At 41.4% G+C, this 14464-nt stretch overlaps 1 protein-coding gene across 2 annotated transcripts; it reads right to left on the bottom strand.

Annotated features, from left to right (window-relative positions):
- Nucleotides 1–5105: 5105 nt before the first annotated feature.
- Nucleotides 5106–14217, bottom strand: LOC110490813 (uncharacterized). Of its 2 annotated transcripts, XM_090213484.1 has the most exons (4): nucleotides 13918–14217; nucleotides 12432–12747; nucleotides 9004–9173; nucleotides 5106–7600 (listed from the first exon to the last, which is right to left on the bottom strand). In XM_090213484.1, the coding sequence occupies exons 1-4, from the start codon at nucleotides 14081–14083 to the stop codon at nucleotides 6351–6353; spliced, it is 1902 nt and encodes a 633-aa protein (XP_090069610.1). In that variant the 5' UTR covers nucleotides 14084–14217; the 3' UTR covers nucleotides 5106–6350. The 2 variants fall into 2 exon arrangements, with proteins under 2 accessions (XP_090069610.1, XP_036812821.2); XM_036956926.2 differs by lacking the exons at nucleotides 12432–12747; nucleotides 13918–14217 and having other exon boundaries at nucleotides 9013–9248.
- Between the last annotated feature and the right edge of the window lie 247 nt (nucleotides 14218–14464).

Genomic DNA, 14464 nt, shown 5'->3' with positions numbered 1-14464 from the left:
TGGGTGGGGGTTTTTACTCCACACCAATGATAATGGAAATAGATAAGTACATGTGGGGAAACAGTTACATTAAATAATAGGGTAAACGGTATAATAATACCGTTTCAATTAGGATATTCAACGAATATTCCGCTTTCAAACCATTTGAGCCACAGACTCCAAATAAGTGTCATGATGTTTGAAAAATTGTGCACAACATTGCACAGGTCTTATTTTCACGATTTGGACATTCATTTCAATAGCTCCTTGGTCCACTGACTACCCTTCTATTGCACACCCTTTAATTTCTCAATTTTAATATCACACGTTTTTACATGAATTTTTCAAAGTTTAACATTTCAATAGCTCTTTGGTCATGTGACCTAATGACCTCAAACAAGGTTCAGAATGTCCACTGACTATGCCTTCATATCACACACTCTAATATTTGTCTACTTTCATCTCATGCTATTAGACTTAAATCTGTAAGCTTTACAGGCCATCTACAACAAAAAATAAAATGTCGTTTTTTACCTAATTGTCACATAACAGCTAACCATTCATTATTGAAAATATAACACTTTATGTCCACCCAGTCGTCTTTTCCATATCAGGATCTTCTCATTTTGAAGTACTCTCTTTTTTATGTAAACATAATGGAATTCTGATTAGTTATAGGCAAATGAATACACAGGCCAAATGTGTATGCTGTTTTCCTTATCACTATAATCTAGTAGTAATTTAGCAGTAGAGATCATTTCCTTTATTCCCCATTCTCCACACAGCCTAAATTATAGGTACTGAACCATTTACAGGACAATAATAAAAGTAGCATATAGGATCCAACCCTATCACAGAGTGAATATATGTAGAGCGTTTGTAGACTAAGAAAAAATCTTAAGTGACAGTGTCATCAGTACGTGCTTAAAGAAAGTCATATCACAAAGATCACAGATGACAGTGACCACCAAATTTATGACATTAGAGAATGAATTGTAAGCACCAAAGTGTGTTTGTCAAAATAATATCTGAAAATGTCAGTTGTTGAACATAATACTTCTATTTTCAATAGTAATTTATGATATATGCAGTTGAGGAATATTCCATGTACCAACACTACATGTAGGACGGACATAAGACATTCCCATATATAGTATATATTTTTTACATGTATTTTTTATTTGGCCTTTATTTAACCAGGTAGGCCAGTTGACAACGAGTTCTCATTTACAACTGCGACCTGGCCAAGATAAAGCAAAGCAGTGCGACACAAAGAACAACACAAAGTTACACATGGAATAAACAAACGTACAGTCAATAACACAATAGAAAAGTGTATATACAGTGTGTGCAAATGAAGTAAGATTAGGGAGGTAAGGCAATAAATAGGCCGTAGTGGGGAAATTTCGCAAATAAACACTGGAGTGATAGATGTGCAGAATATTAATGTGCAAGTAGAGATACTGGGGTGCAAAGAAAATTAAAAATATAAATAACAATATGGGGATGAGGTAGTTGGATGGGCTATGTACAGATGGGCTATGTACAGGTGCAATGATCTGTAAGCTGCTCTGATAGCTGATGCTTAAAGATAGTGAGGAAGATATGAGTCTCCAGCTTTTGCAATTCGTTCCAGTCATTGGCAGCAGAGAACTGGCGACCAAAGGAGGAATTGGCTTTGGGGGTGACCCGTGAAATATACCTGCTGGAGTACGTGCTACGGTTGGGTGCTGCTATGGTGACCAGTGAGCTGAGATAAGGCAGGGATTTACCTAGCAAGGACTTATAGATGACCTGGAGCCAGTAGGTTTGGCGACGAGTATGAAGCGAGGGCCAGCCAACGAGAGCATACAGGTCGCAGTGGTGGGTAGTATATGGGGCTTTGGTGACGAAACGGATGGCACTGTGATAGACAGCATCCAATTTGCTGAGTAGAGTGTTGGAGGCTATTTTGTAAATGACATCGCCGAAGTCAAGGATCGGTAGGATAGTCCGTTTTACGTGGGTACGTTTGGCAGCATGAGTGAAGGATGTTTTGTTACGAAATAGGAAGCCGATTCTAGATTTAATTTTGGATTGGAGATGCTTAATGTGAGTCTGGGAGGAGAGTTTACAGTCTAACCAGACACCTAGGTATTTGTAGTTGTCCACATATTCTAAGTGAGAACCATCCAGAGTAGTGATGCTGGACGTGCGAACAGGTGCGGGCAGCGATTGGTTGAAGAGTATGCATTTCGTTTTACTTGCATTTAAGAGCAGTTGGAGGCCACGGAAGGAGAGTTGTATGGCATTGAAGCTCGCCTGGAGGTTAGTTAACACATTCTCCAAAGAAGGGCCAGAAGTATACAGAATGGTGTCGTCTGCGTAGAGGTGGATCAGAGAATCACCAGCCGAAAGAGCGACTTCATTGATATATAGAGAAAAGCGTCAGCCCGAGAATTGAACCCTGTGGCACCCCCATAGAGACTGCCAGAGGTCCGGACAACAGGCCCTCCGGTTTGACACACTGAACTCTATCAGAGAAGTAGTTGGTGAACCAGGCGAGGCAGTCATTTGAGATACCAAGGCTGTTGAGTCTGCTGATAAGAATGCAGTGATTGACAGTCGAAAGCCTTGACCAGGTCGACGGCTGCACCGTATTCTCTTTTATCGATGGCAATTCTGATATCGTTTAGGACCTTGAGCGTGGCTGAGGTGCACGCATGACCAGCTCGGAAACCAGATTGCATAGCGGAGAAAGTACGGTGGGATTCGAAATGGTCTGTGATCTGTTTGTTAACTTGGCTTTCGAAGACCTTAGAAAGGCAGGGTAGGATAGATGTAGGTCTGTAACAGTTTGGGTCTAGAGTGTCTCCCCCTTTGAAGAGGGGGATGACCGCGGCAGCTTTCCAATCTTTGGGGATCTCAGACGATACGGAAGAGAGGTTGAACATTCTAGTAATAGGGGTTGCAACAATTGCGGCAGATAATTTTAGAAAGAGAGGGTCCAGATTGTCTAGCCCAGCTGATTTGTAGGGGTCCAGATTTTGCAACTCTTTCAGAACATCAGGTATCTGGATTTGGGTGAAGGAGAAATGGGGAGGCTTGGGCAAGTTGCTGTGGGTGGTGCAGAGCTGTTGACCGGGGTAGGGGTAGCCAGGTGGAAAGCAAGGCCAGCCATAGAAAAATGCTTATTAATATGTAGGCCCACTAACTGGACATTCTGAACCTTGTTTGAAGTCACTAGGTCACACGACCAAGGAGCTATTGAAATTTGACATTTTGAAAATTCATGTAAAAATGTGTGGGATGAAAATGGACAAACTAAAGGGTGTGCAATATAGAAGGTTAGTCAGTGGACATTCTGTTGTTGTAGCCTACTGAAAGGATCCTTGTTAGTGTAATAGATCCACTTCATTGGCCAGCTAGCCGATTTCCTTTTGCTGCAGTAGGATGTGATGCAGACACCTCTTAATCAGAGGCAATTGCCAAAGACTCCAGCCACCCTAGTCGTAGACGGTTCTCTCAGCTTTCGCACGGCAAGCGGTACCGGAGCGCCAGGTCTAGGTCCAAAAGGCTCCTTAACAGCGTCTACCCCCAAACGTTTTCTACGCTGCTGCTACTCGCCATTTATGATCTATGCATTGTCACTTTACCCCGACCCAGGTGTGCACAATGGTGAACATGTAGTAAAAATACTTTAAAGTACGACTGAAGTAGTTTTTGGGGGTACCTTGTACTGTGTATTATGTCTGGAGTCCCTGGCTATCTAAAAAAATACAATCTAATTAAAACAATCTAAATGAAATTGTGCCATTTGGTTTGCTTAATATAAGGAATGTGAAATGATTTATACTTTTACTTTTGATACTATGATACTATATTTTAGCAATTACATTTACTTTTGATTAGTAAGTATATTTAAGACCAAATACTTTTAGACTTTAGTATATTTAGTATACTTTGAGTAGTATTTTACTGGGTGACTCACTTTTCCTTGAGTAATTTTCTATTAAGGTATATTTACTTTTGCTAATGTATGGCAATTGAGTACTTTTTCCACACCACTGCATGCACATATTACCTAAATTACCTCAACTAACCTGTAGCCCCTGTATATAGCCTCCTTATTGTTCTTTTATTTTTGATCTTTTATCAAATAAAGAAAATAGTTAATTTAGTAAATATTTTCCTACCTGTTGTAGTCGGCACATGTGACAAATAACATTTGATTTGATACTGAGGCACTAACATACTTAGTTGTCAAGTCAACTTATCTGACAGTGCTGCTGTGAACTAAAGCAAAACAGGAGATGTATAAAACATTAAATCATTGATGCAATTTCAATGTTGTTTGAGTTGCTTTGTGTTTCACCAAATTAGCTTGAGATGATTTTACTGCAACACTTCATCCAAGTTGCTTGACATAGGAGTTTCAAAGAGCTGTCAGTCAAGGCGAGCTCATGAAAATCGCCATGCTATGTTGTTGTCTTAGGTCTCTATTTATGTAGTGTTGTGTTGTCTCTTGTCGTGATGTGTGTTTTGTCCAATATATTTCTTTAATTTATTTTGTATTTATAATCCCAGCCCGTCCCTGCAGGAGGCCTTTTGGTATCCCTTCATTGTAAATAGGAATTTGTTCTTAACTGACTTGCCAAGTTAAATAAAGGTTAAATGAAGAAAAATATATATAATAATAATATTCTGCGTAAATGTTTCCATGGCCAGGAAACTCCCCATACCTTAATCCCATTGAGAATTTGTGGTCAATCCTCAAGCGGCGGGTGGACAAACAAAAACCCACAAATTCTGACAAACTCCAAGCATTAATTATGCAAGAATGGGCTGGATGGATGTCAGGATGTGGCCCAGCAGTTAATTGACAGCATGCCAGGGCAGATTGCAGAGGTCTTGAAAAAGAAGGGTCAACACTGCAAATATTGACTCTTTGCATCAACTTCATGTAATTGTCAATAAAAGCCTTTGACACTTATGAAATGCTTGTAATTATACTTCAGTATTCCATAGTAACATCTGACAAAAATATCTAGACACTGAAGCAGCAAACTTTGTGAAATTAATATTTGTGTCATTCTCAAACCTTTTGGCCGACTGTACAGTACCAGTCAAAAGTTTGGACACACCTACTCATTCAAGGGTTTTTATTTTTACTATTTTATACATTGTAGAATAGTAGTGAAGACATCAAAACTATGAAATAACACATAGTAGTAACCAAAAAAAGTGTTAAACAAATCAAAATATATTTTATATCTGAGATTCTTCAAAGTAGCCACCCTTTGCCTTGATGACAGCTCTGCACACTCTTGAAGTGGAAAAGCTGTAAAAAAAAAACATATGGGTTAATTAAAAAAAGAGTAAATGTTACTTATTTAATGAATAACATAACTTCCATGTAAACAATGAGTCGTTGGGACCTCCCAGGATGTCACAAAATGGTCGCATAAAGTCGTCAGGACGTTGTGTCATGGTTCCCTAGAGGATCTGTCTAATTCCTGGCTGGTCTCGAGGACGTTTTTAAGGAATTCTTGGGATGTTGTGTCATGGTCCCTGAAGGTCCATGGGACATTGTGCCATGCTCTCTCCTGGAGGTTTTTGTCTAGTTCCCGGTTTGTTCCGAGGACATTACCCGATGCTCATAAATAAATGCCCCCCCGCCGGTTTACCCAGGGCACGCACACCCTAGTTTCATTACGCATCACCCTTTGTTACTGTTGCCAAGCCCATCAAGGCCCTGATTGGTGAACCACTGATCCAGTCTCAGCTCTTTGTCTTTTGGCAATGCTAGGGACAGCCACCGACACACAAACAGTGCTTTTAACAGTGTTTTACACCCACATATTTGAGAATGTTCTCTTGGGCGGCTTCCACCCAGTTACCTAACCCTGAACCTTAGAGGCTGCTGCCCTATATACATATACTGGAATTCACTGGCCACTTTAACAATGGAACACTAGTCACTTTAATGTTTTCATATTTTTGCTTTACTCATCTCATATGTATATACTGTATTCTATTCTACTGTATTTTACTCAACGCCACTCCGACATGGCTCATCCTAATACTTATATATTCCTTAATTCCATTATTTTACTTTTTGGTTTGTGTGTATTCCTGCTGTGCCACAAAATCTGTAGAATTTCAGAAGTTCCCTACACATTCATTACCTATAACACATCTATGCACGTGACAAAATAATGCCATCTGCACTAATATTTTAGTCATCAGTTAATCTGACTATTCTCTCAGACTTCATTTACTTATTCCAGCTATGTGTGTCTGAGCGTGTACTCAGAATTGTCCACATCCTGACTTTTTATGTTCATCTTGTGACTAAATAGATCTTTGTCATAATCTTCTTTCTTTCAGTTTTAATCCTGTTTTCCTCCTTTGTGTATTTTTTTCACATGCGTCAGTAAATTAGACTTTTGAGTGAAGCTTTTCCCGCAATCATCACAGTTAAATGGTTTCTCTCCTGTGTGAGTGAGTTTATGGTTTCTTAGGTTCCCCTTCTGATTGAAGCTTTTCCCACAGTCATCACAGCTAAATGGTTTCTCTCCTGTGTGAGTCAGTCTATGCTTCTTTAGGGACCCGTTCTGATTAAAGCTTTTCCCACAGTTATCACAGCTAAATGGTTTCCCTCCTGTGTGAGTCCGTTTATGGTTCCGTAGGTTCCCCTCCTGATTGAAGCTTTTCCCACATTCTCCACAGCTAAATGGTTTCTCTCCTGTGTGAGTCAGCATATGGCTCCTTAGGTTCCACTTATGAATGAAGCTTTTCCCACAGTCTCCACAGCTAAATGATTTATCTCCTGTGTGAGTCAGCATATGGTTCTTTAGGTTCCCCTTCAAATTGAAGCTTTTCCCACAGTCTCCACAGCTAAATGGTTTCTCTCCCACTCCTGTGTGAATCCTCATGTGCTTGGACAGATATCCTTTGAGTTTGAAGGTCTTGCCACAAACAGGGCAGGTGCAGGGTTTCCCACTGTGACAGAGGCGGATATGGGCCTTTAGTTTACAGGTGGAGGTGCAGCGTTTTCTGCAGAAACTGCATTCACGGAGTCTCTTCTTGTAGAGAGTCATATGCCTCTGCAGGGCAGCTTTCAGAGCAAACTTTTCACCACAGTCACGGCAGTGGTGAGTTTTTCTAGACGTGCTGGAACAATGTTCCGCCGTCGATGGGCTGGGATCCAATCGCGGGCTGCTGTCAAGTCCTACGGGGTCACTGCTTACGGCTGAGCTGTGGCTGGAGGTATTGTTTTGATCCTCTGGAGGGTCACAGGGAATGTAGAGACCCTTAAGGTGGGTCACAGTAACAAAAGGTGTGAGATCCACTTGTTTAGGATCACTCTCTCTGTTCTCCACAGTCTGGGTTTGGGGAGAAGTGAAGGACTGAAATGGGTCCTCCTGGTCACATTCACTTTTCACACAGGAAGGAGTGAATTTGAAATCAGCCTCCAGCCCTTGAAGCTGCTCTTCCTCCTGACTGGTCCTGAGTTCCTCCTGTTCCTCTTTAATCTGTGGAAGCTCTGGGTTCTCCTGCCCCAGACTGGGGCTCCACTCCTGCTCACAGTGCTGCTGCTCAGGGAGAACCTCTTCAGAGACAGAGAGCTGCAGGGAATCTGGAGGAAAGGAAAGAGGAGCAGAGGTTTTCTATACAGCCGTTAGACAGTCATCACTAGCTGGCACAGCCACTGTCATAAATCCCACCTATTTCTAAAATGCATCTTCTTAAAGCAGAACTGAAATCAAGAACCAATTTCTCTAATTGAAAACAGCATGTGACCAGGAACTCTGCCAGAGCACGTGGGCAGTTAAAGGTCATGAACAGTCAAAATCATGTTTTTCATGAAATTGGATGATATTTGAAGGAAACCAGATTAAAGTATGATGACCAAAGTGTGAAAATGACTGTTGCTTCTACATTGATAAAGTTTGATCATAAAGTTACTGGTCCCCTCACCCATGTCAAACACCTGGACTCATTATTAAGGGGACAAGGTGACATCACTTAATCTTAATGTGTGCTAACATAATATTCTCTTCTCTTTAAATAAGTACTGCATTGTCACAAACATCGGAGAAGTCGTGTTTGCAGAGGGGCGTGGTTTATATAGCTGGTCATGGCTCACATCAACACCATCATCTCAGATGCCCTAGACCCACACCAATTTGCATACCGCCCCAACAAATCCATGGCTTGGGGGTAAAAGCTGTTAGGAAGCCTTTTGGACCTAGACTTTGCACTCCGGTACCGCTTGCCGTGCGTTAGCAGAGAGAACAGTCTATGACCAGGGTGGCTGAAGTCTGACAATTTTTAGGGCCTTCCTCTGACACTGTCTGGTATAGAGGTCCTGGATGGCAGGAAGCCTGGCCCCGAGCAGTTGCCATACCAGGCAGTAATGCAACCAGTCAGGATGCTCTCGATGGTGCAGCTGTAGAACCTTTTGAGGATCTGAGGACAATTGCAAAATATGTTCAGTCTCCTGAGGTGGAATAGGCTTTGTCGTGCCCTCTTCACAACTGTCTTAGTGTGTTTGGACCATGATATCTATGCATACTCACTTTAACTCTATCTACATGTACATATTATCTCGACTAACCTGTGCCCCCCACACTGACTCTGTACGGGTACCCCCTGTATATAGCCTCGCTAGTTATTTTACAGCAGCTCTTTCACTATTTTTTACCTTAACTTATTTTTCTTAAAACGCATTGTTGGTTGAGGGCTTCTAAGTAAGCATTTCACTGTAAGGTCTACAGACCTGTTGTAATCGGTGCACGTGACAAATAAAATTGTGGTCACACCAGATCTGATCAACCTCCCTACCTTTTTTAAGATATATGTGACCAACAGATGGATATCTGCATTCCCGTTAATCTGAAATCCATAGATTAGGGCACAATTAATTTATTTCGATTGATTTAATTCCTTATATTAACTGTAACTTAGTAAAATGTTAGAAATTGTTAAATGTATTTATATTTTTGTTCAGCGTAGCCATCTGAAGATCTACATACGAACCTATCCTACATAGTTTTATCTCCGGTGTGATCCGTAGCAGTCTCCGTAACCGATCATTCTCCTCGTGGTACTCCGCTACCGTTTCTTCAAATGCCCCGAAAATCTCCACAGCTGCCGCGGTTAAACGCTCATTTAAAAACACACGAAACGACTGTAGTTTTGACATGTTTTAGTCGACTGAAAGTTGGGTATTCAGCATGTATGTTTTCGCTTCCGTATTGTTTTGTTCTGTTTTTGTCAGCGGGAAACGAGACCAGAAACAAATCACAGCGCCCCCATGGTGATGGGGTTTTACTACAGGCTACAGACCAATGATACTGGGAATAGATGCTGTCGCTCAGGGATTTGTTGTTTTAAGTTCTGAACAAGGTGCAATATTGAAATGTAGTTGTGCATCAGCAATTTCTCTCTTGATATGTCAGCCACTGACAGTCACTCAATTATCTTATGTCAGCTAACATTTTTTAGACTGGTAAATTAGTTTAACGGCCAGCTATCTAAACTTAGTAATCATGATCGAATTACTGGACGGCGGGCATTTTGGCATGTCTTTCTAGATTCAGAACTTAAAACAACATTTATAAAGTTATACATTAACAATTAAGATTTCCTTTTGATGCAGTAGGATGTCATGCAGACACCTCTTAATCAGAGGGACACTGAGGAGCAAACATGTGTTTAGTTTTATTTACTCAACATGCATTAGTCTAGAAGTCTGTATGTATAGAATGAAAATATGTCCACTTTCTGAGAACATTTAAGCAGATACCTCATCTACACCTCGTTCTATTGTAGTAGACTAATGCATACAGTGAAAGTCCCACTCCTCCACATTGTGGTCAATCTGGATAACACACACCTGTTTACTTGGACTCTCCTGGTGTTGTGAACCTAATTCTGATTTACAGTCACCTCTGACCCTACAGTACACAACATCTTCCCTCATTCCCAGGGTCAGTCCAGGTCAGTCATGTCTGGTTCAGTTTAGTATAAGCCTGTTTGGTTGTAATACAATGTGTTCAGTAATGGTTTATGCCCTCATAGGTCTCTGGAAAACAAGATGAAATGACTAACAGGTTTGATATACTGAGATACTGCAGTCACATCTTAAACAGCGCAATCTAGTGGGGAGACATCCTAAACAGCACCATCTAGTGGTAGGAAAGCAGAAGTGTCGCCACTGAGTTCATAATACAGTGGGATCTACAATAATTATCAAATTATCTTTGATAAAGATTAGCAATAATGTATAAAATAAATCATTCAAATACTGAGCTATAAGGTATTATTTTATACAATTTTCCCCCAAAAGGTATTCTTATTGCAATAAAACTGACTCCAAAATGACAATACATTATTTACCATTCATTTCTACTGGGCACAAAATAATCTGAAACCAAAACAAACTTTTGTAGAGTTCATAGAGTCACAGGCTCAATGTCGTATTTCATCTACTTTATTTATTACAATCTTCAGGGGTGTCAATGTTTACCACCACTCTTGAGATAAAAAATATATTTCTATGAGCATTTGTATTCATATAAAATAATATACTTTCCTAATTTTTTTAAGCATACAAAATAGCTCAGCATTTGAATGATTTATTTTATACAGTCATGATTGCTCATATTTATCAAGGACGTCAATCACTTCAGACTCCATTGTATATGCCATTTAGCAGGAGATTTTATCCAAAGGGCATTACATTTTACAAACGGGTTAGCTGTGACACTGTCAGAGGTATTTTCCTCTGAAAAGGTCTTTTCCTCTAGAAAGCCTTGGAGTGTTGAGACTAGGAACCTCATTCTGTGACCTCTTGGAGAGTGTTGAGACTAGGAACCTCATTCTGTGACCTCTTGGAGAGTGTTGAGACTAGGAACCTCATTCTGTGACCTCTTGGAGAGTGTTGAGACTAGGAACCTCATTCTGTGACCTCTTGGAGAGTGTTGAGACTAGGAACCTCATTCTGTGACCTCTTGGAGAGTGTTGAGACTAGGAACCTCATTCTGTGACCTCTTGGAGAGTGTTGAGACTAGGAACCTCATTCTGTGACCTCTTGGAGAGTGTTGAGACTAGGAACCTCATTCTGTGACCTCTTGGAGAGTGTTGAGACTAGGAACCTCATTCTGTGACCTCTTGGAGAGTGTTGAGACTAGGAACCTCATTCTGTGACCTCTTGGAGAGTGTTGAGACTAGGAACCTCATTCTGTGACCTCTTGGAGAGTGTTGAGACTAGGAACCTCATTCTGTGACCTCTTGGAGAGTGTTGAGACTAGGAACCTCATTCTGTGACCTCTTGGAGAGTGTTGAGACTAGGAACCTCATTCTGTGACCTCTATCGCTCCCTCCAGACAGATGTAAAGTAACTAGACCAGAGAGTAGCAGAGAACACTGTGGAGAGAAACAGCAGGTTACCAATAGAATAGATCAGAGACCAGGGGAACTTTAATCCTGAAGCATGGAGAGCAGGTCCCTAGGAGAGGTATCATCGTATTGTCCACATCCTGCCCTTTTATTCTCATCTTGTGACTAAACAGTTCTTTAAGATTTCCTCCTGTTTTCCTCCTTTGTGGATGTTTTTAACATGCGTCAGTAAGTTAGACTTGTGATTGAAGCTTTTCCCACAGTCACCACAGCTAAATGGTTTATCTTCTGTGTGAGTCAGTTCATGCTTCTTCAGGTTCCCCTTCAAATTGAAGCTTTTCCCACAGTCACCACATATAAAAAGTTTCTCTCCTGTGTGAGTCCGTATATGCCTACTTAGGTCCCCTCTCTGATAGAAGCTTTTCCCACAGTCTCTACAGATAAATTGTTTCTCTCCTGTGTGAGCCAGTCTATGCTTCCGTAGGGTCCCCTTCTGACTGAATCTTTTTCCGCAGTCAGCACAGCTAAATGCTTTCTCTCCTGTGTGAATAGGAATATGATCAGTAAGGTTCCCCTTGCGATTGAAGCGCTTCCCACAGTATCCACAACTAAATGATTTCTCCCCTGTGTGAATCCTCATGTGCTTGGACAGGTCTGCTTTGAGTTTGAAGGTCTTGCTACAAACAGGGCTGGTGCAGGGTTTCCTACCGCGACAGAGTCGGACATGGGCCGTCAGTTTACAGCTGGAGTTGTAGTGTTTTCTGCAGACGTGGCATTCGCTGGGTCTCTGCATGGCGAGAGTCACATGACTCTTCAGGTCAGCTTTCAGAGCAAACATTTCACCACAGTCACGGCAGTGGTGAGTTTTTCTAGACGTGCTGGGTTTGAAACAGTGTTCCCCCATCGATGGGTTTGGATCCAATGATGGGCTGGGATTCAATCGTGGGCTGCTGTCAAGTCCTACTGGGTCGCTGCTTACGACTGAGCTGTGGCTGGAGGCATTGTTTTGATTGTCTGGAGGGTCACAGAGAATGTTGAGACCCTTAAAGTGGGTCACAGTAACAAAAGGTGTGAGATCCACTTGTTTAGGATCACTCTCTCTGTTCTCCACAGTCTGGATTTGGGGAAGAGTCAAGGACTGAAATGGGTCCTCCTGATCACATTCATTTTTCACACAGGAAGGAGTGAATTTGAACTCTATGATATCAGCCTCCAGCCCTTGAAGCTGATCTTCCTCCTGACTGGTCCTGAGTTCCTCCTGTTCCTCTTTAATCTGTGGAAGGTCTGGGTTCTCTTGCCCCAGACTGGGGCTCCACTCCTGCTCACAGTGCTGCTGATCAGGGATAACCTCCTCCTCAGAGACAGAGAGCTGCAGGGAGTCTGGAGGAAAGGAGAGAGGAGCAGAGGTTCTCTATACAGCTTTTAGACATCAGGGTTGGGGTCAATTAGAAGTTAAAGCTAGAATCCTTAGTTGCTACATAACTGTTTTGACTTATAAATGATTATTGAAGAATAGAATGTATAAATGCCTCATGAGCTTAGTTCAACTGTCATCCCCCATCAGAACACATAGTTTTAACCATGTTTTTGTGGCTATATTTACATTGTTTACAAACATTGGAGTTAACAAGCTTATATTTTAATGTTGATATCATGGATGGTCAGTCCTTGCATCCATATCTCAGTCTATGAATTTGAGAGTGGTTTCATTTCTCCAGGCTCATCATCACCTTTTACCAAAACAGAGGCAGGGTAACCTCGCTTCATTATTGATTCAATTAAGGGCTCTGGGGAAGTAGATTCAAGTTAACAAAAAAAATCAAATTAAATAATTGATCAACTAGAATCTACTTCAATTACTTATCAATAAACGTTAGATAATAAGCTATTTATTTATAATGTAAAAAATAATACAAGTTCATTTATAAAGTGGAATGGTTTACTGGTTTTAATGAGAATGTGTTTTAGCAATGGTATTAGAAAAAGATAGTTAGGTAGGAAGATATGTAGAAACGGATTCTCCAATAGAAATCCCAGATCACGCCTGTAGGGCAATGTCATGACGACGTTAGCTAGCTAATCTAATTCGCAGAAACACTTCATCGGGTTCAAGCGAACTGAGCACACCCCAGGTGAGAATGTCAACATTCGTCTCCCGCAGAACTGCGCATGTGCAAGCCATCAACTCTTAGATATAAACTTGTTTTTGACGAAAATCAAAACGTGTCAGTTTGTCACTTTCATAAGGTTGTAGTAATGACATGTTCACCTACTTAAAACATTCGTTTGAATCTAGGTTGTGCCTTTAGAAATCGAGAAAATGAACAACCAAGGAGGAATATTTCACTTCTCTCATTGACTTCTCAAACCCCGGTCTGGTCTGCCGAGTCTTGCTTCGCAAGCGTTCCCGGAAGTCTGACGATGTTGGGCCTCAGGGTTTAGAAACTGTGGTAACAGTTAATAAGGCATATTGAAATGATAATCACTGAACCCCTAAACAGTTTATTTATTGAGCAGATCTGCTAGCTATCAGTAGATCTACATACGAACCTATTCTGCATCGTTTTATCTCCGGTGTGACCCGCAGCAGTCTCCGTAGCCGATCATTCTCCTCCTGGTAGTCCGCTACCGTTTCTTCAACTGCCCCGAAAATCTCCACAGCTGCCGCGGTTAAACGCTCATTTAAAAACACACGAAACAATTGTAGTTTAGACATGTTTCTGTCGACGGATAGTTGGGTATTCAGCTAGTATGGCTTCGTCCACGAGGAAAGAATGGTGGGCAAGAACAAAACAAACCCGCTTGAAGTTTTACTTCCGCGTTGTCTTTTCGTTTTTGTCAGCTGGTGGCGAGCCCAAACAAACGCCACAGCATCACCGTGTGGATGGGTTTTTTACTACACGCTACAGACCAATGATAATGGCAATCAGTGGAGGCTGGTGGGAGGAGCTACAGGAGGACGGATTGTAACGGTATCATTTATTCCATTCCAGCCATTACAATCACCCAATCAATCAATCTCCTATATAATATACAAAACAATCTCCTATATAATCTATAATCTCCTATAGTCTCCTATAGCTCCACCCACCAGCTC

The sequence above is a fragment of the Oncorhynchus mykiss genome, chromosome 21 (assembly GCF_057628025.1).
Source record: "Oncorhynchus mykiss isolate SJ-2025 chromosome 21, ASM5762802v1, whole genome shotgun sequence".
In the NCBI taxonomy this organism is placed as follows: domain Eukaryota; kingdom Metazoa; phylum Chordata; class Actinopteri; order Salmoniformes; family Salmonidae; genus Oncorhynchus; species Oncorhynchus mykiss.
This window is presented reverse-complemented; position numbering and strand designations above follow the sequence as displayed.

Bases quoted from the DNA above. Each gene is read 5' to 3' on its own strand.
- LOC110490813 (XM_090213484.1), bottom strand. From the start codon at position 14,083: ATGTCTAAACTACAATTGTTTCGTGTGTTTTTAAATGAGCGTTTAACC. The intron at 12,748-13,917 runs GTTCGTATGTAG...CCTTTCCTCCAG, and splicing joins GATAAAACGATGCAGAATAG to ACTCCCTGCAGCTCTCTGTC. The intron at 9,174-12,431 runs TGTTACTGTGAC...TTCAGTCGACTA, and splicing joins CAAGTGGATCTCACACCTTT to AAACATGTCAAAACTACAGT.